The 24239-nt window shown below is 36.4% G+C and overlaps 2 protein-coding genes across 3 annotated transcripts; both read left to right on the top strand.

Annotated features, from left to right (window-relative positions):
* The first annotated feature begins 266 nt into the window (after window positions 1-266).
* Window positions 267-12574, top strand: LOC111996522 (histone-lysine N-methyltransferase family member SUVH9). 2 transcript variants are annotated; one of them, XM_024028509.2, is made up of 3 exons: window positions 267-2843; window positions 9601-9687; window positions 11939-12574. In XM_024028509.2, the coding sequence occupies exon 1, from the start codon at window positions 599-601 to the stop codon at window positions 2771-2773; it is 2175 nt and encodes a 724-aa protein (XP_023884277.1). In that variant the 5' UTR covers window positions 267-598; the 3' UTR covers window positions 2774-2843; window positions 9601-9687; window positions 11939-12574. The 2 variants fall into 2 exon arrangements, with proteins under 2 accessions (XP_023884277.1, XP_023884276.1); XM_024028508.2 differs by lacking the exon at window positions 9601-9687.
* A 2153-nt stretch (window positions 12575-14727) lies between these two features.
* LOC111996524 (uncharacterized) lies at window positions 14728-15339 on the top strand. Its single transcript, XM_024028511.1, has one exon. It carries the CDS (start codon window positions 14728-14730, stop codon window positions 15337-15339), a length of 612 nt encoding a protein of 203 aa, XP_023884279.1.
* Window positions 15340-24239: the final 8900 nt, after the last annotated feature.

Below are 24239 nucleotides of genomic sequence, written 5' to 3'. Positions count from 1 at the left end.
ATCTGAGATCATTTTTGTTAACTCTATATAAATACTTAAATAGTTTATCTGAAGGCTTTTAAAAAATATATATATAAAAGGGATGGGTGCTTTATTTAATTTTCAAATTCACTGCAAAGAGGAAATACCCAAAATAGAAAAAGAAAAAAATTGTGGATTTTGGGACAGATGAGGGGGATGGGACCCAATTGAAGTGTAGTTGAGGTCATCCACATTGGATGGCATGGTATAATTCGTGAGCGAGCTAAGTTAAAAGCCAAAAAGTTTCCCGAGTCCTAAGAAAGAAAGAACACCCTCTCCTCTCATTCAAAAAGCTTGTTACTGCAAACATATGTTATTAAACACCATCACTCGCTCAACACATCTAGGGGCATTTCTGTCACACCAATGCCCCCAAAATCCAAAACAACTTGTTCCAGTTTCAAATTAAAATATTCTCTTTCATTTTCTTATTACAAAGCCAATTGTCTCTTTCTCTCTCTGCTATTTCAAATTCCGCCATGAAAATACCTCCAAAGCTTTCCTCTAAACCCTAACGAAAGTTCAAAAAAAAACTTACCAATCTTTCTATGCCCTAACCTCCAGCTCTCCCAACAAAATGGGCTCTCTTATCCCCTTCCAAGACCTCAATCTCCTCCCAGACCCACCTCTGTCCAACACCAACACAACCAGACCTACACTACTAACCCCCAAAATCGAACCCAAACTCGAACCTCTAGATGAACCACTTGAGAATCACCAACCACATCAACTACTACTGCAACTCCAACACCAACAACAACAACAACAACAAGAGCAGCAGCAACAACTATTTTTTTCAAATACCGAAAATACCCCTCTCTCGACCTCTCAGCCTTCCCCCGATGAATCAGACAACGTGTACTCCGAATTCTACCGCATTTCTGAGCTCTTCCGCACTGCTTTCGCTAAGGGGTTGCAGCGGTATGGTGACGTGGACGTCTTGGTGGACCCCGATTCACGCGCTATAGTCCCGGTCCCACAAGAAGCCACCACGCCAACCGCCACAACTACCACCACCAACTCCAACAACAACACCAACCAGGTCTCCACAACAACCCTCACCGTTTCGCGGCGGCGGCCCCACCACCAACGCTCGTCGGAGCTCGTTCGGGTCACGGATCTGGGCATGGAAGACCAGCGTTACTTCCGCGACGTCGTTCGTAGGACGCGTATGATCTACGATTCTCTCCGAATCTTGTCCTTGATGGAAGACGAGAAGCGCCGACAGAGCCTGAGCCACAGCTTACACCAAAGCCAAAGCCAAAGCCAAAGCCAAAGTCAGAACTCGAACCCGAGCCCGACCCCAGGCGAAGAGCTCAGTCCAATTCCCACGCTGCGGCGAGTCCGTGGCGATCTACGCGCCGCCTCCGTGATGCGCGACCGCGGGCTCTGGCTCAACCGAGACAAGCGAATCGTAGGGTCAATCCCTGGGGTCTACATTGGCGATCTCTTCTTTTTTCGAATGGAGTTGTGCGTGGTCGGCTTACATGGCCAGGCTCAAGCCGGGATCGACTATGTACCGGCGAGCCAGAGCTCCAATGGTGAGCCCATAGCTACTAGCATCATCGTCTCTGGCGGTTATGAGGACGATGAGGATGCCGGGGATGTGATCGTCTACACAGGTCAGGGTGGGCAGGACAAGTATTCGAGACAATGTATGCACCAGAAGTTGGAGAGTGGGAACTTGGCATTGGAGAGGAGCATGCATTACGGGATCGAGGTTAGGGTTATCAGAGGGATGAAATACGAGGGCGGCGTAACGAGTAAGGTGTATGTTTATGATGGTTTATATAGAATTCATGATTGTTGGTTTGATGTAGGAAAGTCTGGTTTTGGGGTTTACAAGTATAAACTGTTGAGGATTGAGGGGCAGACTGAAATGGGTAGTGCCATGTTGAGGTTTGCTGAGAGTCTTAGGACTAGACCCTTGGAGGCTAGGCCTGCTGGCTATCTTAGCCTTGATTTTTCCATGAAGAAGGAGAATGTGCCAGTGTTGCTATTCAATGACATTGACTCTGATCAGGAGCCTATGTATTATGACTATCTAGTGAGGACGGTGTTTCCACCGTATGCATTTCATCAGACGGGGAGTGGTACCGGGTGTGATTGCGTTTCGGGTTGTACTGATGATTGCTTTTGTGCTATGAAGAATGGTGGAGAGTTTGCTTACGATTATAGTGGTAATCTCTTGAGAGGGAAGCCCATTGTCTTTGAATGTGGACCCTTTTGTAGTTGCCCTCCAACCTGCCGAAATCGTGTTACTCAAAGAGGGTTGAAAAATAGACTAGAAGTATTTAGGTCGAGGGAGACGGGTTGGGGAGTTAGGTCCTTGGATTTGATTCAAGCTGGTGCTTTTATATGTGAATATGCCGGGGTTGTTTTGACGAGGGATCAAGCTCAAATTTTGTCTATGAATGGTGATACCCTGGTTTATCCGAATCGCTTTTCAAGTAGATGGGCAGAATGGGGTGATTTATCTCAGATTTTCACTGATTATGTGCGTCCGTCGTATCCCTCAATTCCTCCGTTGGATTTTGCCATGGATGTATCAAGAATGAGGAATGTTGCTTGTTATATGAGCCATAGTACAACTCCAAATGTGTTGGTACAATTTGTGCTTTATGATCACAATAACTTGATGTTCCCTCACCTTATGCTGTTTGCAATGGAGAACATCCCTCCTATGAGGGAGCTCAGTATTGATTATGGTGTGGCTGATGAATGGAGTGGGAAGCTATCTATCTGTAATTGAATAGTTTTGAAGAGGTGGTGCAATTTTGAATGTGGCAAATCACAGTGTCCCGGGGACATGATTCATTAAGGTATACCCAACTTTATGCCTCAGTAACAGTTGACTTTTCTATCTAGTTTAATCGCATTTGGCAAGCACCGTTTCCTAAGGTTATTAAGAATTATATATGGTTGATGGCTTTCCTCTGCTATCTTATAGCTCTAGTTCGATGTCAAGTTTTGCCTATCTGTAGATGATAGGGATGTTATTTTTTTGTGCAACTATGTACCATAGTCATTATATTACAATCATATTGAGGAATCTTTAGCATTTCTGTGAGATGGAGTTCCTGTGTCTTTTTAGCATTCAATTGCTGGTCATTCAAATGTATATTCTGGCATGGGTTTTGTTTTAAGTACTTGTTTTCTGTACTTTATGGTGGGCTAATATTTAGAGCTTGTTAGATAGGTGCTTTTCTAGTTTCCCTCTCTTTATATACTGTCAGAAAAGTGCCCTGGAGTCGGTTACTGTTATGGCACTGCTTGTAATCATCAGTGGCTTATTTTTTTTATACGCACACTTGCTGCCAATGAGTATTTCCTCCCTTGCAAGAACAAGGTAAATGGTGAGGTCATGGGTTTAAGATTCATTGGTGGTCTGTGTGTGCAACCTACCAAAGAAAACACACACGTGAGTTTGTGTGCACTTGTGTATGGCATATTAATTCAGAGTGCCAGATTTGTCAATTTTTAATTTTTTATCCAATACTTTGCATTGTGGCTAACGTCTTAAACTAATTGGAGTCATGCATTTGAAATTGGTATAGTGGTTTGGTAATTAGCTATAGTACAGATATCTGTGTTCAAGTTCAAAATAAATTATGATGCCTAGAAATCTACTCCAATGGTAACCAATAAAACTCTACATGAATAAAGGGAATGGCTGATTTGATTTGTACTCTTCTCTTTGGTATGTCATGATTTGAGGGGAACTAGGAATGTGAAGAATATCAGGTATGAATATTTTACCTATCTTTACTCTTTTTTATATCTAAGATTGCAGGTTTTTGATTTCATGGTGAATATATCTAGAATTAAGCCCCCAATATGTTTAGATAGCAGCTCTGTTATTTCTTTAGGATTGGAAATGTAGTTTGTCCTGCAACTGCAAGTTAGGCTTAAGTTTAATGATTACAGTTAGCCATCTTGAAGACTTGAGGCAATAGTTTTATGTTGTCTGGATCTAAATATATGTTGGAATGTATGGTGGGAGCTGGATTTGGGAAGTGCATTCCTAAGCTTAGTAAACCTAGAGTCACATTTTAATTTCGTTACAACTTATAAAGTGATGCCTAGATACCTTTATTTCTGAATCTTATGATGATTCCAGATGAGTTGTAAAACAACTTCATCTTACATTGATTGGTGTGTTCTGTATAAGAGATAAACATTTAAATCACTGCTTGAAAAGATTTCTCCAGCAGCATATCTAACTAATTTTTTAAGGGGCTCTGAGGTTGATAGTGAGCTTCATTTCCCTGATAGAGACTGCAATTGTTACATTCTTCCTCTTTGTTAATCCCCTTATAAAAATATTTCTGTATTGCTATATAATCGCTGTATTGCTATAGATGGACTTGATGTGTCTCTTTAGGTTTAGCATACAATTGCTGGTCATTCAAATGTATATTTTGGGATGGATTCTATATTATGTTCTTGTTTTCTGTAATTTATGTTGGGTTAATACTCAGAGCCTGTTTAATTAAAATATATATATATATATATATACTCCGAGCCTGTTTGATAAATGCCTTACCAATTTCCCCCACTTTATATACTGTGAGGTCATGGGTTAGTTCAAAATCAACTGGTCTGTGTGCGCATCAACTACTAAAGAAAATACACAAGTGTTTGTGTGCATGCGTGTGTATGGGAACGTTTTAATGCAGAGTTAAAATGCTTTTAGGGTTACATTGCTGGATTTGTCATTTAGATTAATTCTTGAATTTTGTTTTTATCCAATACTTTGCAGTGTGTCTAGAGTCTAAACTTATTGGAGTCATGCATTTGAACTTGGTGTAGTGGTTTGGTAAGCTATAGGACATATATCTGTGTTCAAGACCAAAAAAGTTATGATGCTTAAAAACCTACTGCATTGGTAACAAATAAAAATCTACATGAATAAAGGGAATAGCTGATATGATCTGTACTCTTGAGCATGTCATGATTTGAGGGGACCTAGAAATGTAAAGAGCATCAGGTTTGAATACTTTACCTGACTTTACTCTTTTATGATTAAGATTGCAGGTTTTCGTTTTCATGGTGAATATTTCTTGACTTAGTCCCCAATGTTTGAATAGTTTTATGGTGCAGCGATATTATTTATTTAGGATTGGAAATGTAGTTTGTCTTGCAATTTTGACTTAAATTTTAGTGATTACAGTAAGCAATAACTAGAGGCAATAATTTAATGTTGTTGGATTTGGGAAGTGCCTACCTAAGCTTAGTAAGCCTAGAGTCACATTTTTAACTTTGTTGCAACTTATAATATGATGCCTTGATACTTCATTATTTCTAGATATTATGGTGAAAGGGGGTTTGAGGTTGATAATGAGTTTCATTTCTATGATAAAGACTACAATTTTTAAATTTTCCTGTCTGTTAATCTCTCTTTATAAATATTGCTGCATGTTTGAATTTGCTTGGTTGTGTTGGACAAAGTGCTCTCAGTCATAAGTTGCTTTGTTACTCTTAGTTTAATTTCAATGATTACTTAAGTGCAAGTAAAAGTAGTAAGTGCAAGGTGGTCCAACTTAACACCAACTTCTTTTTCCAATGCTGATTTACCTCTACTTGAACCTCATTTGTGAAGACATTAATGCTTGAAAGTAAGTCTTCAGTAGATATTGTTGTGAATATTCTTGAGGCCATTTCAAAGAACTAAGAAGGGTGTTGAATGTGTTAGTGGTTAGCATGATAGGGTCCAACTAGTAATCATACAAGTCGTTTTCCTATACATTTGAGTGTACACGCCTGTAGTTTTTTTTCATTACATCAGTGAGGATGACATCTAGAACATCTAAAAACCCTATGAAAATATCCAAAAATTCCCCAAACATAAATAGATTTTTGGTTTCAGGATAGGGTTGCATGTTTTGGGATAGTGTTGTTTTGACATATTCTAATAGTGCTCCTTTTGGAGCAGTAAGACGGTTAGATTTGGTCGTTTTGAGATTATATGATTAATGAGCACAGTTCTGACATTGCAATGCATATCAAGGGCACATGACATAGGTTCATCTATGGAAAACATTACTTTGTAATTGCTCCATTGTTTGGGTATATAATATCTTGTGATATCTGAACTAAAATGTTGTGGCAATTTGAACAGATTTTCATATTAAAAACCAGGGATCTGTTTGAGGAATCAAACTAGACAACTCTAGTCCATCATCGATGTTATTGCGAATTTTGTCTTGGCAAATTTGTGTTATTTGAACCTTACCTGTTTATAATCCTCCCCATGCAAGCCTAATTTACAAGCAAATTGGGGTGGAGTTCAGGTATCTAAAGCCGTGCTTGTAAAACGGTTGCGCAAGCTCACAATGATGAGCACTTTGTAACCTAAAAGAATTACAAAACTTATGAACAATAACAAAATGAATCTATGAAGTCTATGAGAGTGTTACTATTTGTAAGACCCCACACACGGGACCAATCAAATAGGGTACGAATTAGCAAATCTTCTAACTGATTTTTTGATCTTTCTCTAGCCTCAAAAGTGTGATTATTCATCTCCCTCCACAACAGACACATTACACATAAATGAGCAAATTTCAAATCTCCGAAGAGTGCTTTCCAAACCAATTCCACCACCCTGATAAGAGGTTAACCACCCTCCTTGATAGTACCCAATAGATTCCAAACATTCTAAAAACCAAGCTCCATAAAAATCATAAGCTCACAATGAATCAACAAATGGTCTACTGTCTCTCCATTACTTCTACACATACAAGTCCACCCAACTAGGGTAAATCCTCGCTTGATAAGATTATCACAAGTTAGGATCTTCCCACAGGCAACATTTTAGACAACGAAGGAAACCGTCGAAGGGGCCTTAGAATACCAAATGCTCCTCCAGGGGAAAGAATTTGGTGATGCACCACGGATAGCCTCATAATAGAGTGGACAGTAAAGACACCACACCTTTTAATTTCCATAACATCCTGTCACAGGTTCCTTCTAGGGATATTGAATATATAAGATCTAAGAAGGAATCAACTGCCTCCAATTCCCAATCATGAAAACCTCTATGAAATCTCACGTTCCAGAGCTTACCATCCCCTTCCACCTAGAAATCCAGGATTGAATGTACCAAAGCACTCTGATCAAGAGAGCAAGCAAACAAAGCAGGATATAACTCCTTCAAGGATTGACTCTCATGCCACACATCATGCCAAAACTGAAGATGATGGCCATCCCCAACATCAAAAGACACAAAATGCTGAAAATTGCTCCAACCTCCACAGGCTACACCCATGAGAACCCCCCCTAACTAAACCCGAAGTCCAACCACCCCATTCCTCCCCATATTTTGTGGCAATGGTACTTGTTGAAGTTATCTTTTTACCATATGACTTACTGCAGTAGCCATGAAACAAAATTATTTTGTTGAACACCACCCCCCCCCCACAACAAAAAAAAAAAAAAAACTCAATTTTCACTCTCTTTCCCCCAAAAAAAAAAAAAAAAAAAAATTGAGATAGTTTAATAATGATGGTGAATTATTAAAAGAACATGATGTTTCTATTACAGTAGCCTTGAAACAGCTTAATTGACTCAAAAATTATAACTTTTATATATATAAACTGACTCAAATTAATTTTCAAACAAAATAATTATGATAGTACATGCATTTAGCTTTAGTATATTTGTATAAACAATTAATTAACGTTATACTGCTTAAATTTTAAATTATTGAAACTAGTAGTCTAGTACTTCTCTTGTGAGGCAAAAAGAGTAATTTAAGGTTTTTAAGCTTTTGTCTTTTGAGATATTAACCTCAGTGTAAGGCATAATAAGGGATACAAGGATATTGATCAGAAGAAAATAGAGAAATGTTGATTTGGACTACACGCTGGTATTAACCTATGCATTAATAATGTAGTCTAAATGTTTTATATAATTGCTTTTTGTTCAGGAGTGCTTCAAGGTGCAACTCTAAAATCAGAACATATAGGTGAAGCCACATGGCTGTAATAATGAATTTTTTAAATTTTGATGGAGTTTGTTTGATGCAACTATGGAAAAGGAGTGTAGTGTTGTGTGCAACCTTGGAAAAGGGTTATTGATTTGGAGATATAATAAAGGGTGGAAATTTTTAGTATATTTTGTTTCTTACTCCTAAGGTTCTTAATTTGGAGAGAAAATAAAGAGAAGACAGTTTTTGTATATTTATTCCTTACAGCTAAGGTCCTCTCTATATATCATCTGTTAGAGAGAGAAAATTCTAGTGGGCTAGAGAGGAAAATAGTTTATATATATATATATATATATATATATATCTTTGTTACTTTCCTCGCCTCTTTTTTTTTGATAATTTAATAGTTGCAACAATCGGGGAGGGGGGATTTGAACCCTAGACGTCTAAAATGGAAACATCAAGAAGTGCTGGGTGAGCTACAAGGCTCTTGGAAAACCACATCTATTTTCTTGTCTATTGAACCCTAGACGTCTTCATTAGAAACACCAGGAAGTGTTGGGTGAGCTACATGGCTGTTGGCAAACCACATCCGTTTCCTTGTCTATGCATGCGTTAGACCAAAGCATGGACCGACAAGTGAAGGAATGGAGTTTTCGGGAATACCATATTCAAACTCTTCTACTTGTGAGTTTTAAATAAAGTACACTTTCGAATGTATTATATATTACACTTTTCCTCGTATCAAAGCCTATTGAAGTCAAAACTACTTTAGAGGCTAACTAGTAATGTATAACTCCTCATAACTATTACTAAATTAATTAAGCAATCATTGTAACATGCCCTATTCCAAACCCTATATATATATATATTTTAAACCTTCTAATATAATCTTTTAGATCCTATGTGAGCTGTAGCAATGGCTGCTTGGAATCTGTGCTGGATTAGGTCAAGGTATATCATATCTCAGTGCTTGAGAATTTCTGAATCTGGTGCTGTTCCTGTTCCAATTGGAGTTGCTGCTTGAATTCCTCGGACTGGGACTTGACAGCAGGAAATTTGATATTTGTCCTCATCTAGAGGTCTACTTATATATTTCTAGATTACTATATTAAATTCGCTATTTCCTAATAAAGCTTTTAGGACACGTGGTAATTTATTATGGTATCAGAGCTTGTGGTCTTGAGTTTGAGCCTTGTTTGTACTCTACCTCCCATTTAAAAAGTTAAAAATCTCATGTATTAAGCCTCATTTATTGAGGAGTTTGGGCTCACAGTCCCACACGTGAGGGGGAATGTTAGAATATTATGGTATGATTAAATTTAGCATTTCCTAATACCTTAAACTTCTAAGATAAGCAGTAATTTATAATATATATAATTGGAGTGGTGAAAAGTCAACGTTGTAATTCCTTACCTTTGATTATTTTATACGTTAAAAGCGTACTCATATTTGCAGAGGCAGCTCTTAAGGTATGCATAAAATTGATGCTCTACTGATTTTATATTCATGTTCAAACCCACTTCTGGCATAACTTCTGCTAGAATACTTGACTTAATTTCATGCTGGCTTAAATTAGACACTGGGGTGTGGCAGTATTTCTGTGGCTGAGTTAGGAATTTATAGGAATTATGGTTTTCCTGTGACAGAGTTACTACCTGATGCCGGCTTTGTGACTTCTAGATTCACACTCTGTTTGAAGTTTGAACTCATAGGATTACTTGCTTCCCTGCCAGGTTTGTGTTTTCTAGATTCAGGGGATGACTTCAGCTAGACCTTACAGCCTTATAATGTAAAATATTATTTCTTTTGTTTATGCATATGAATTAATTCTTATGCTAGATCTTTGTCATATTCTTGTATGGCCAACTCACTTTCTTAAGGCTGTTTAAACGTGTCAATTATCCAGTTGGCTCAATTGTTTTTCCTCTTTCATGTGTTCTCTGAGCAATAAATTTTATACACCTTCCATCCCCCAATAATTGTTGTACTTCCCAATTTCACATCACAAAATATGTCTTTAAATAAATAAAATTTATAAATACAAAATTCTTACTTTTCCTATATATCTTTCACTTTGAAATGTAGATCATTTATGAAAAGTTCAAAGTTCCAGTAATATAAGGGTCATTTTTGGAGAACCTACAAAAACTTGGGTTGTCAAGGCATCAAATACTTCTTAAGATGTGTGTTTTTATTATAGAAGACACCTATTATGGGACAGGGAGTAGATCTCACACTACACCCAGAAGTACATCTGTACCTGAACTACCAGTTGTTTTTTTCTTTTGCACAAACCTCATCTTCTTCTCTTCTTTCGGCTAGTCACTACATATCTCTGTAAATAAACTCTTCCCTTTTGCGGGTCACTTACTGTTATGTAAACTTTCCTTGTAATCTTGTTCAGTTTAAGCAGATCTGTCTGCATTTAAATGAGTATATTTTTCTATGTTAAAGTAATTATATTATTAAATTACTTAGGTTGAATGGTTTGCTAGTTAGTTCTAGGATAGCTATAGAATCAGTACATGTGCATCAGTTTGTTTGATAACCTCATATTTGGAGAATGCAGGTCCTACTATATGGAAATGCATGTGTACTTTTGCAACATTTATGTGAATTTTATCATTCCATCTGTGTTGGCAGAATTTGTGACATTGAATTGGACGCTGGAGTTGTAACTGGTAAAGATAGTGCTTAGGCTGGTGCTCGTGTCAGTGGAATTTTCATTCCCTTCCCTCTTTGTTTTGGGGATTGGGGGTTATCACTTTTTACTTCTCTCAAATAACCTTTAGCTGTCCCATGTGATTTAACAGTGCATGTATAAGTTACACACTGCCTATGCCAGCCTTAAAGAGCTTGTGTAAGTTGAAGGTTCCAAAAAGTGATGTGAATGAGTGACTATTACATGGAGTTCCCTTGAAAACGTTTAGGTTTCACAACAGCCAAAACTGCTAATTCATTTCTAGCGTTGGAAAGCTGCTATCATGGTTTCCTATTTTCAACAATTTTGACTTTATTTTCATTAAAATATGTTAGTTGTACTTGTCACTTCTCAGTGGAAAGCGTCTGATGGATTTATGCTTGAGTCTATATCTGACTTGCACAGGCACATAAGTATTTTCAATTGTATTACAATTTCTTGTAACTTATTAAGTGACTAAGTTGGTTGCACATGGTCTTCTTGCCAAGTGGCAACCGAACACCTTTTATTGGTCTTGATCTGGGGTTCAGTCCCCTTTGTCTTCAACTATCAAAAAGTGATAAGTTGGTTGCCTATGGCCTTCTGGTGAAACTTGTATGTCTTGATCCGGGGTTCAGTCCCCCTTGTCCTCAACTTACTAAAAGCGACTATGTAGGTTTGTTGGATTAAAATGGGAGTGGTTTGAAACCTTTGCCATCAAAGGGGTAAATATTTTGTGGTTCATGGGTGCAGTTTTAAACTTGTGCAATCAAGGAGGTAAATCTTTTGTGGTTCAGAAAGTGAGGCAAGGACTTGATAATGTTACCTAGTTGAGCAGTTTTTGTCCAGGATACTTTGAGCCTTGTTTTAGAAAAAATATTTTTATTTGCATCTATTTTGGAAAGTCGGTATTGAAATTTTTTCTGAATGGCAATGTTAGAATTGCATCAACTTTAGTCATTAATTATTGCATTTATGGAATGTCATCTGGTTGCAAGTCACATTATTTTGGTAATCATAATGAGGTTCATAATGATTTCTTCTTATTTAATTTTTCTCTTTTGTCATCTGCATGGTCCTTTGGATGTTTAATCAATCTGAGAATTTTGAATCTTTTTCAGATTGGTTGTGAATGTTGTTTTCTTTCTCATTTTTTTCTTCATGTCAATATATTTGGCAACCCCGCTAAAATTGTTGATTAATGTGACCTAGTTTTTATGTCTGAAATATTGTTGCAAGCTTGCCGCTGTGTTTTTGCATTAAATATCTAAGATTTGTTCTCTTATTTTGGTTATGCTATGCAGATGAGAATAGACTACATGTTTACCAAGTTTTGTCTCCGGGCTTCCTAAATTTTCTGCTCCTCATATTTTTCCTCAAAAGTAGATGCGGCAAATTTGAATGCTCGTCAGATTATCACAAAAAAGCTGACTTGATCTCTCACTGCTATGGTTATATCTGACTATTTTCTGAAGTACAAAATACTGATGGTTCTCGGGTGGTGAAGAAAATCAACAAATTTTCCACACCACAAAACCTGCTGCAATGGTTAAACACTGACAATTTAAGAAATTATAATCCCCTTTTTTGGACTTCGATGACCAAATCTTTCTGCAAGCTTTTCCACTGGGACTGGTTACCACGAGGTTTTATAAACTTGTATGCTTGACTGTATGAACTTGTTGTACTATTAGCTTGTAAATATGAAGTGCAAATTGGATAAAGCTTGTATAGAAGTTGTATCGGTTCATGCACAGAGATGGTGGCTTGTCCTTTTATTGTTTCTATTTATTTGTATATCTTTGGTAATCCAGAGGGAAGAGAGAATGTAAAAGAGAGCCAGTGCTTCACAACCAGCCAAAGCTGCTGCCCTTGGTTTGAGTTTGTGCTATATTAGTAGTTGGGACTTGCGACACAAATGCTTTACCCTCCTTTTGATTCGGCCTTTTCTTTTAATTGAGCTAATCTAGTGTATGATTACCCATTTATCGTGCCCACAAACATCCATTTTGTTTGATTCTTCACCTTCAGATTTAGCCGTGCCGTCTTGAAGGATATTTTTTTTCCATTATTGACTCTTTTGACCTGATACAATGAAAGGACCAATTTTCCTGACAGTAGCTCTGACTTGACAGCTATAGTAATCGATTAATCCAATTTGGAGCCTTGCATTTATGCGCATATGTTAAACGCGCGCGCACACACATATATATATATATATATATTGGGATTGATTATCGGTCATCAATTGCTTTTTCTTTTCTTTCTTTTTTAATGTTTTTAGACTTTTTTTTTTTTTGGCTAATGAGAGTAGACGTTTTTGAGAGCTTAATTATTTCCCTAAACAAGTGCAATCTCTCTTTCCCATGTCCTATACACGTCAGGTAATCACAAGGAGGGATTCCTGATAGTGCATGTGTAAAACTTTGCATCTTATTGTCTATTTGACAGTTAAGTTGTATGAAAAAGTCCCATGAGTAGCATGTGACTTGTTTTTCTAACTTAACTGTCAAATAGATGGTAGGATAGAGCATCCACAACAATAGATCTATAATTTTAGCTATTTAGCACCAATAAAAGTTACTTTATCTATTTTACATATACACACGTTGTAGCAGCGGATCTATTTTAACTTTCAATACAATAAAATAATATAAATATCACAATAAAATAATATAACCACTGCAATAAAATAATATATCACACTATCTAAAAAACATTCACAGCACCAACCACAACCACCTCTACCATCAGCCACCACCACAACCAGCCCCACCACCACCACCACCATCACCACCGGCCACAACCATCACTCTACTTTGGCAACCACAACACAATATATATATATATATGTAAAACCACAATCACAATCACAACCTCATTGCCACTAGTCACCACAAACCACCAGTCATGACAACCACAACCACAACCCACTGCCACTGCCACAACCACAACCACAACCATAAACCAAAAAACTCATAGCCAAAATCCACAAACCCACAGCCAAAGCCAAAATCATCCACCACCATCACAACCAAAATCCACAAACCCACTGTCAAAATCATCCACCACCACTACCATAGCCAAAATCAACCACCACCACCACCACCACCACAGCCACCAAACCCATATGAAAATACATTAAAAAAAAAAAAAAAAAGAAACACTCAATCACAATAAAGAGAATAGAGAGATGGGCGGCAATGATAGCTTATGACTGGTGGCATGGGTCTGAGGCGATCAGCAGCGTGGGTTTGAGGCGGATGGCGGCGTGGGTCTGAGGTTGATTAGCGGTGGTGAACGAGGGAGCTTTGGTGATGTCGTGAATGAGGATGAGTCTAGCTTCGTGGGTCGGTGACCGGAGTTGAGAGAGTGAGCTTGAGAGAGATGAGCTTGAGAGAGAGAGAGAGAGAGAGAGGCACAGTGTGAAAGAATGAAAAAAAAGGAGCAAGTGTATTATTTTAATCACTGGCAGAATAAAAAAAAATTTTCAGCTAAAAAAAATAAGTATAGCTCCACTGTTGGAGCTTGCTTTTTTTGTGTGTGAGGAGCTAAAATATACTAATACAACTTTTTAGCACAACTGCTGTGAGTGCTTTAAGTGTTATACGTCTATTAGTTTAGGGAGTAGTCATGTATTCTTGTAATTCCTTCTCAAAAAAAAAAAAAGTGTATTCTTGTAGTTCAAGAGAATAAGTGTAACAAGTATCGTTTAGGAGTTAAAAGGGTAATTTTTCCAATAGGAGTTATTTGATTGGTAATGGGTTGTTGTGGAATCTATTGATTACAAAATCTACTTGAAATCAGACGTTCAGATTCGCTGGAGGCAAAGATAAGAATATGGAAATAGACTAAATATAACTACAAAGTCATTTTAGTAGAAAAAAATATATATAATGATAACAAAGACAACTAAATTGAACAAAAAAATTACATTGACTAAATCACGATACGAAATGATTAAACACGATCTCTTAGTCCCTCGCCTTGGATTTGGGGGTAATCCAAAAGGGTGGTGGATTACCAAATTAGAATGATAATATGGCTTAATATTTTCGTCATTCCAAGATTGTGACCACCATACAAGTACTCCATGCCTGACATACAACAATCTATCTCCCTCATCCATCACAGACTGAAGGAAGCCTCCCTTGTGCTAGACGTTTGTGCTCCTTCTGTCCCAAACCCCGACCCCTCCCCCGGCCTCTCTTGGGCTCCTCCACCACTAGGCTGGATTAAAATCAACACTGATGCTGCTCTTTCATCATCCAAAGTCTCTCTTGCTGTCCTCGCTAGAGATCACAACGGGGTTCCTATCAAGGCTTGGGCCAGAATTTCAAAGAACCTGTCCCCTATCCAAGCTGAAGCCGAAGCACTTTTATGGGCTGTCAAGCTTGCTAAAAGAGAGTCTTGGTCCCATATAATCTTTGAAGGCGATGCTAAAGGAGTTTTTGACTCTCTCACCTCTAAAAGAGTCCCCCCAGATTGGTCCATCCGTGCTGCCGTCACCGATATTTTAGCCTTATCTGAGGATTTCCAAGTCTCCTCTTTCAACTGGGTCAAGAGGACGTGTAACTCAGCTGCCCACTCCACCGCAAAGTTTGCTTTAAATTTCAATGTTTCTTGTTTTTTTAATAAGGAGAATCTTCCACCAGCCATTTTGGCTACCTGTAAGATTGATTCTCCACGTTGTTCCTTTCTTTAATTATTAATGAATTGCAGCTTATCAAAAAAAAAAAAAACCATCTATCATCTATAAAATAAATAGAACTTAAGAGTGACATTAACTGATTTCCACCCAAAAACACAACCCAAATTCCACATTTTTCTATAATTTATACCTAAAATCTAAAGGTAAGACTTAATCAACAACATTAACTTTTTTGTTAAAAAATATTTTTAATGAATCATTTGATGAACAAGAAATCACTAGTAAACGATTATTTGCCAACAACTTTGGAGATAAAAATCTTCCACAAAGATAGGACGAAGTAGAACCTATCCATTAGGTGGAAGAATTCATCAAAAATTAATGGTAGTTTCGGCTACATCATCCAGAACTACCAAGTAGCCCTGAGAAGAGTCCACCCACCAAGTATCAACAGCAGGCCCCTCAAAAACAATCTTAAGCTGGTAAACCTTGTTTTCTGAAAGGTTAAAGAAGTAGCGAGTTGTAGAGTACATTTTTGGTTGCCAGGAAGCATGAGCCATGGAGTTTAAAGGCAACAGGTTGAAGAGGAAAATTGGGATTGTGATTGTTCTCGTGCGGCTGATCAAGAACAAGCAACATTGAAGTGAATGCAGTCGACAGAAGAAAACTTTCTTAAGATAACTCCAAAGAGTTCGACAAGGAGGTCTGAGCATGGATGCGATGATGAATATTCAATACTTTCGGAAATTTTGCTTGCACAGTGCATTTTTTTTTTTTTTTGCTTGGTAAGTGCGGGGGATAGAACCCTCGAGCTACAGGTCATAAGAGAACTCGGGTACCAACTCGCCTAGATGGGTGGTAAATAAATTATAATATTCAATGTTATATTTTATAGACAAAATAGAAAGACAATAAGAATAGTACAGTGATTTTATTATACTATATGTATTTATAAATTTGAAATTTATATGATATAGTGACTAATATAAATAAGCATGTTTCATGCCTACTCAAGAGCACAAATTTCGTTTTAATAAATAAGAATACAAATATCCATTAATAATTTTTTTTACATTCTTAATTGTGTGTGTGTGTGTGTGTGTGTGTGTGTGTGTGGATTTTGTTTTAACTTTTGCAAAAGTGTCTAAATTTGAGCAAAAATAACCTATTTCAAATCAATTTTTTTAAGAATATTGACATCAAAATTTCATTATAGTTAAATAATTAATACACCACTTAAAATAATTAATATAAAAAAAGTATTTATCCTATTAGTAATCTTTTTATTTACATTGAATGTCATATTCTAAATCTATTATTATTATTATTAGTCCAAATAAAAATAGTTGCTTATATAAAACTTATAAAAGTAATTATATAAATTCCACTAATCTGAATAATAAATATATGCATTATATCCATTAGCTTATTTAATAAATTAATACATTGATAAAAATGAAAATTTTGTTGAGGTAGAATCCTAACTATATAAAACTCAAAGAATGCACCAAGACTTCATACCATCTCACATGAAGTCTATATATAATTCATGAATAAGCTAATCTTTTACTAAAAAAATAATTCAGCTAATCTAGTAACTAAAGATTTCATTCCTTGTGAGTTTCAGCTAGCTCAATTAGTAAAATTTCTGATGGTTGTATAAGAGAATTGGAGTTATCATCAGGAGTAGATACCATTAATTAAAACTTTTTTTAAAAAAAGGACTCAGCTTCAGTCCAGTGGCCAGTGGCCATTGGACATGTTGAATACGAGACACGTGTCTAAGACTGGACACATGTCGCGTATCTAACGTGTCCAATGACACTGGCCACTGGACAGAAACCAGCCCCTTAAAAAAAAAAAAAAGGATTTCATTCCTTTTATTTTTCCGCTCCAATGACAATCCACGTCGTGAATAAGGACGGGCTTCGAATTGTTTCTCAATTTTGGTTTCTACGAGTACGTCTTCGAATCGTTGAAAATTAAGGAAGGTGTCATTCATTAAGGAAATCTGATAATGAGCAGTTATCAGTTAGTAGATCGATTTAATTGCCAGTTTTGTGTATCATTCGATGGACTATCAAGCATCTCACTTCTTTCTAAGTAGTTCTATATATAAAGATGAATTGCGGAGAATGCGATCAAATCAAAGAGAGATTTCACAAGATGGGACCGTCTTCTTTTTCTTCATTTCCGTAATAAGGATCTCATAAATTGCCATTATGAAACTCTTTGAATTAGTTGAAATGATTTCTTTTCAAAGTTACCTTTGTCCTGCATTACCACCACCATAAACAACAATTTCTGTCTGCTGATATGACATATTTTTTCTATACACGTCCATATAATGCTAATGTGGCATCTTAGGTCATATGCTGGTCAAAAAATCAAAATACTTTATAAAGGTATATTCATTATAAATTTTGAATATATTCAACTAATGAATAATTTATTCATTATTTATGTAATAGTATTCAACAAGTTAACTAAATAAATCACACTAGAATGTGTTAATAATATATGCATTCAAATTGATTAAACCATGGCTTTTGAATAGAGTTGTAGTGTGCTTTTGTATTAGAATCACTTTCCCTCTCCCTTGTGTGTGTGTGTTTGTTTCTCAAAAAAAAAAAAAAAAAAAAAATTGATTAAACTCAAAAGTGATACTACATTACAAATGACTGAAATAATAATTTATTTTCATCATTCATCATCTTGGATAATCAACTCCATCTAAGTCAATGTTATCATCATGTTCATCATTTTGCAAACTTATTTCTTCATTGAAATTTTCTTCATCATCATCAACATTTACTATCTCTTCTTATTCTTTTAATTTAATATTTTTTATTAAAAAAAAATTTCTTCTTAGCATTCTAGTTTCTTAGACTTATAACAATAATAAAAAAAATAATTATATTGTTAGTTAATATCTTATTCATAGTAATGAAAAGAAATTCGTAAATATGAATGTGAAGTGAAAGTGTGTAGTCTAGATTTTGTAGGTGAAAGGGGAAAAAAAAAACTTATGGACATTTTATTTTGTTAGGCTAAATTAAATAACCTAATAATTTTGTGTTAAAAACAAGTCTAACAACTTGTTAGATTTAAATAAAAGTACAAATTTTAACAAAAAATAACATTTTAAAGCATGTGTCTATGTATTGTATGATGGGTCCGTTTGGATAGCACTTATTGTTGCTGAAAGTTGATAAAAACTGATTGTTGCTGAAAACATTGTAGCAAAATAATTTTTAAATGTGTGAATAGTGTTGTGAGACCCACTTTTAATATTAATATTGCGTGAACAGTGCATGAACATTGTATTTTGTCCTCCCAAAGTCAACAAGTGCGGCAAAAAAAAAAAAAGAAAAAAAGAAAAAAAAAAGAGAAAACGCACAGGAGGAAAACGCACCGCAGCTAAACCTTCTATCCAAACCCACACGATATGCATGATTTTTTATACTCTGATTCATACAATACACACACTTTATTAGCACTTCCAATATGCCACTATGATGCAAAACTTTTTACACATGATATGATAGGTATCATACTATACGTATCACAATATATATTGCGATACTACAACTATGTTTGGCATTTGAGAACGTTAAGGTTGTTGGTTGGTGACAAGGGCACCTGTGGGTAGGCTGTGTTTACAAGTTACAAACTTACAAGTGTAGGTGTTAGAGACTGTGCTGGTGTAATAGATTAGGCATGGAGTTTGAAGGCAGCAGGGAGAAGAGGAATGGGATGGTGATTATGCTTGTGATGCGGATTTATCAGAATTCGAGTTTAGATCTATATACATGAATAATTCTGGTTCTCTTTGGAATTGATTTTGCTTTGTTTATTGGCAATGGCTTGTCAAATTACAACTAGTGGGAGGGGTGTTAATTAATTGTGTTAGTTTTTAGACCCCTAAACACAATATTTAACCTGATTTTATGGTCAATTTATTAATTAAGTCAATTATGCAAGCCTTAGGTTAAACATAAATCAATTATATCATGTAGCAAAAATATAAATAAGGAATAGATATAATGACCCAAGAAAAACCAATGAAACAAACTAGTTTTAAGATAAAAAAATCTAGGGGGAACGGTCCCAAGAAGAACACTCCACTATATCAAATAGAAGTTTACAGTCAAAACTATGAATTTGTAGTAAATTTAACTGTGATTATAAAATCTAGTTCTAAAACCCTCAGGCTTTTTTGATGTGGATCTGCTCCAACATGAACCATTGGTTCACGCTTTAGATCTCCAACATAGACCTCCAATCTATGACTCCAAGACCATCTTTAAAGGTTTAGATCTAACACCTTTGATGACTGGTATGCAGCAACTTCAGATCTACTGGTTCTGATAGTATGTAAATTGATTTTCGGTAGTGACTCTGAAAAGAGAAGGAACAAAACCTTTTAGATCTCAAAAGAGAAGCTCCCAAAGTCTCTACAAAACGTGCCTTAGGGTTTTATTTATATACTTAGTGAAGTAGTTTTGAAACCCTAATCATTTGCTGGGCCAATGGGTTGTTGGGCCTAAATTAAAATTCTGCAAAAAAGCATTTTGATCTATCAAACCATCTTCTCGATCGATTGAGCTTGACGTATTTCGCTAAACCTGCAGCTTCCTTGTTCTTGTATTCTAACTTGCAGCACCTTGAGCATTGTCTAATATACTTAGGGACGAACTCAGGTGAGGGCGTAAGGGGCAAAAAAAAAAGTTAGTAGGTAAAATTTTCAAAAAAAAAAAAAGATTTGCGCCCCCTTTACTTTGTAGCTCAGGCCCCTCTCTAAAAATCATGAACCAGTACCATCCCTATCCCAATTGGCCAGCCCAGGAGGCAAGAGCCCATGTGAATCTAAAAAAAAAAAACCCAGCAGTCTATAACCAAACGAAAAAAGCGAAAAACGAAGGAAAAAGAAAAGAAAAGAGAGAGGCGTGACAGAGAAAGTGAGAGGCGACTGGCAACAGACTTAGAAAGTACTCAGAGTAGAGACCTATCTTGGCGATCTCGCTGCCCACTTTGTGACGCCGCTACTCACGCCATGACACCACCACCACATGAGAGAGACCTATCTTGCTGCCCACATCGCCACCCATCTCGCAGACAGACCCGTCCCTATGTCAGCTGTCGCATACCCAAACGAGAAACGGCCACACCAATGCCACCACGCGAGACCCATCTTGTCGCCGGTTGCTCAATCTGCCCTGTCCAGCTTCATTGCTTCAGCCTTCACAGTTCACAAGTTTTTAATCTGTCATTTCCTTCAAAATCTAATATAATATTTGTGAATCTTAGAATCTAACAATCTATGCTTGTGGACTTGTGGTGTTTGTGTTTTTACTGATGAGTGATAAACTCATGTTAGTGATTGTGAATTGAATCTGTGCCTGACCGCCTGTGGTGTTTTTTTTTTTTTTTTTTGGCTTTTTGGCTTTGTGACTCTCTCTCTTATATTATATAGATAAGAGAGAGAGAGAGAGAGAGAGAGAGAGAGAGAGAGAGTAGAGTTTGTAGAGATTAGAGAATATATTAGTGTAGTGTTTGACTATTTGTTCTTTGTTGACTAGCAGTTAGGCAATAATAGGGACAAGTGACAGGAAAAAAAAATGGTAAAGTTAGAAAAAGTTTTTGTTGGTAGTGCAGAATAAATTCATAGTGTCGCTAGTGGGATTGGGTAAGTGTCAAAAATATGGAGACAAGACAAAGACAAAGAGATAAATAAAGGCAAAGACCAAAGAAAAAAGACAAAAACAAATCATATAATCTAGAAAATTATCACACAAATTTAAGAAAATAACAGTGATTCATTTGCGGGCATTTTCAGCTATGAAAGTTGTCAAAACTAACCTTCGAAACAAAATGGAAAATGATTTTTTGACAGACTATTTGATGTTATACATTGAAAAGGATATAGTTTCGATATTTAGTTTGGATTCAATCATAGATGATTTTGAAGATTTGAAAGAGTATCGAGTTCCCTTTTCATAGATGATTGTATCCTGAAACAATAGTGTTTCGTGTCTTTTATTTTTGTTGGTAAATGATTATATCTTAATATATTAAGAAACAATGATTTTTGGGTATTTGTCTTGGTTGATAGTTTATTAATACTATATAGATGCGTATTTGAATTTTTTTTTTTTTCGCTTATCTCCAGCTCTCTCTAGCTTGAAATCCTCGGTCCGTCCCTGAATATACCCTATAAACTCTATGATCTATATCTAGACAAGTTTGTACTCACAATTTACCAATTGTTTTAAGCTTTTAGAACCTAACGGATTGGTTTTTCAAATGGATTTGAAGTTAGTCTACACCAAGAAATGCTTGGTTCATTACTATTAACTTTCTATAGCAGCATTTTTAGAAACTTATTTTAGTTAAATTTGTGTATAATGGCTAGTGTGCTTCAAAGTAAGGAATGGTGGTAGAAACCTCTAAAATCTAAAACACTAGTAGCTATACAAAGTGAATAATGGCAAGTTGATATTGACAAACCTGTTTGGATTCCATCTAAATCAGCTTACCTTTAGGCACAAATTGCCAATAGTGAATTTGGTGTAACATTATACGGTTTTCATTTCTACCGGATTACCTGTTAGGTACGACACCGTTTCACAGGTCAATAACAAGAGATTAGGATAATTAGATGTCATTCCAAGTGAATTTATTTAACTTGTGCAACGTAGTTCAGGATGTTACTAAGTGAGTATTCGGCATGATACCGTTTTGTTTTATGGATTATTTAAATTTAATAGGGTATTAGTCAGATGAGTGGAATTATTGTTTTGTATATTGCATTAACAAATTTTTAGTTGTCAAGAATCAAGATATAAGCAAATTTATTTTGGTTATCAAATTAGGAATACTGTCTTTAAAACTACTGCTTTCTATAAGGATATTTTGCTATGTTAACCTAGACTATTATTATTCACTATGTTTTTTTTTTTTTTTTTTTTTTTTTGATGGGAAGACTGAGAATTTTATTCCATGAGAAATAGAAATTTTGTTATGTTAACCTAGACTATTATTATTCACTATTTTTTTTTTTTTTTTTTTTTTTTTTTGATGGGAAGACTGAGAATTTTATTCCATGAGAAATAGAAACTACATCATGGATAAGAGTTTGCTCAATAATGCAAGGATTCTCTTCAATCCAAGCAATGTACTCAACAATGCAAGATGCATGTTTAGTTAAGAGATGTGCTGGTCTATTACCCTATCTCCTAACATGAGAGAATTCAATCCACCTAAAATCCTTGGCCATTTCCTGCATTCCCCATACAACCGATTTCACAGAGGATAGGGGAAAAGACTTCTCACAGAGAGCACTGTATACAATCATAGAATCCCCCTCAAGGATAAGATCTTGGATGCCAATGTCCTTAGCGAAGAGCAACCCAGCTTTGAAGGCTTTTTCCTCTGCCTCCACTGCCCCCATTGGAGCCATGATCTTCTTGCATAATGCTGCTTCGACCCTCCCTTTATCATCCCTAATGATCACACCTAACCCCATTGCCTTATGAGCCGAGAAAATTGCACCGTCAACATTAATTTTGAACCAATGTGCCTATGGAGGTGACTGGGATGTAGCTCGCTCAATCACCGGTGGTGGATTGCATTTAGCTTCAACTGCTGCCTCGTACTCAGCGAGGTAGTTTAGTGCCCATTGGACCAAAGCTTGCCCTATTTTCCTTTTCCCACCATGCCTAATCTTGTTTCGATTGTGCCACAAAGCCTATGCAATGGTAACCACCTGAGCTGCCTGATCATCTCCTACTCCATCGACCATCAGCAGATTCCATAAAAGGTCTTGGAACATTCGACATTCTGCCAGGTTTGAATTTATCACTATTTTAGAGCATCCCTAAGCCTCTTGAACTTTCGGACATCTCCATAAAATATGCCCAACAGACTCTGACTCCAAACTGCAAGTATCACAAATATCATCTTGTAATACCTGCCTCTTCATCAAGTTTGCCTTTGTTGGTAGAGTATCACGAGAAGCTCTCCATTCAAAGTGTCGAACTTTGCATAGGATCGGTAAGTTCCAAACTGCCCTCTAGAACAATAGATATGATTGCTATCCGAGCCATCTCCTCAATGTGGCGGTAAAGCCACTTTTGTTGACCAAAAGGATAAGAAGCAATTAAGCTTCTATATTAAGTCTTTGAATAGTCAAAGACGGTGGAGAATTGTGTTGTATATCAAGCTGTAAAACAGCTTGTATTCACATTAACTTCACCGCCATCTTCACCGCCTCTCTCCTCTATATATACATGTCTTTTGTCTTCATAATATCAATCCCAATTTTTGAAGGTAAAATCCTATTTTGGGTGAAAAAGAGAGAGAGACTTTAGAGAGAACAAAAGTATGGTTTCTCCTAAATATTGTTTTTCCTTTATTAGAGAGAGTGTATTTTCTCCTATTATAAGAGAGAGTATTGTCATTTGTGCTCTCCTTTTTTTAGAGAGAAATTGTTGCAATCCTTTTGCAATAGTGAAATCCTTCTACAATTTGCCCGTGGTTTTTCTCCTAATTTGTTTGGGAGTTTTCCACGTAAAATTTTGGTGTTCAATATTTTTCATTTTTCTCATTTCTACTTCAGTTGTAATTGTGTGCCCCGTACCACAACGTCCTAACAGTGGTATCAGAGCGCCAGGTTTATAGCTGGTTTTCGTGCTACGGTCAGATCCAGTTAGTGGAAAAGAGGCATCTTCAATAATGGCGACGAAGTACGAAATAGAGAAGTTCAATGGGAATAATTTCTCACTGTGGAAAATGAGAATAAAAGCAGTTTTGAGGAAAGATAACTGCTTGGCGGCAATTGGAGAAAGGCCCGATGAGATCACTGACGACGGCAAGTGGAACGAGATGGATGGCAATGCTATTGCTAATTTGCACCTAGCACTAGCTGATGGAGTATTGTCAAGTGTGGTGGA

The sequence above is a fragment of the Quercus suber genome, unplaced genomic scaffold, assembly GCF_002906115.3.
Source record: "Quercus suber isolate HL8 unplaced genomic scaffold, Cork oak 2.0 scaffold_548, whole genome shotgun sequence".
In the NCBI taxonomy this organism is placed as follows: Eukaryota; Viridiplantae; Streptophyta; class Magnoliopsida; order Fagales; family Fagaceae; genus Quercus; species Quercus suber.
The sequence above is the reverse complement of the archived record's forward strand: the minus strand, read 5'-3'. Positions and strand labels throughout refer to the sequence as shown.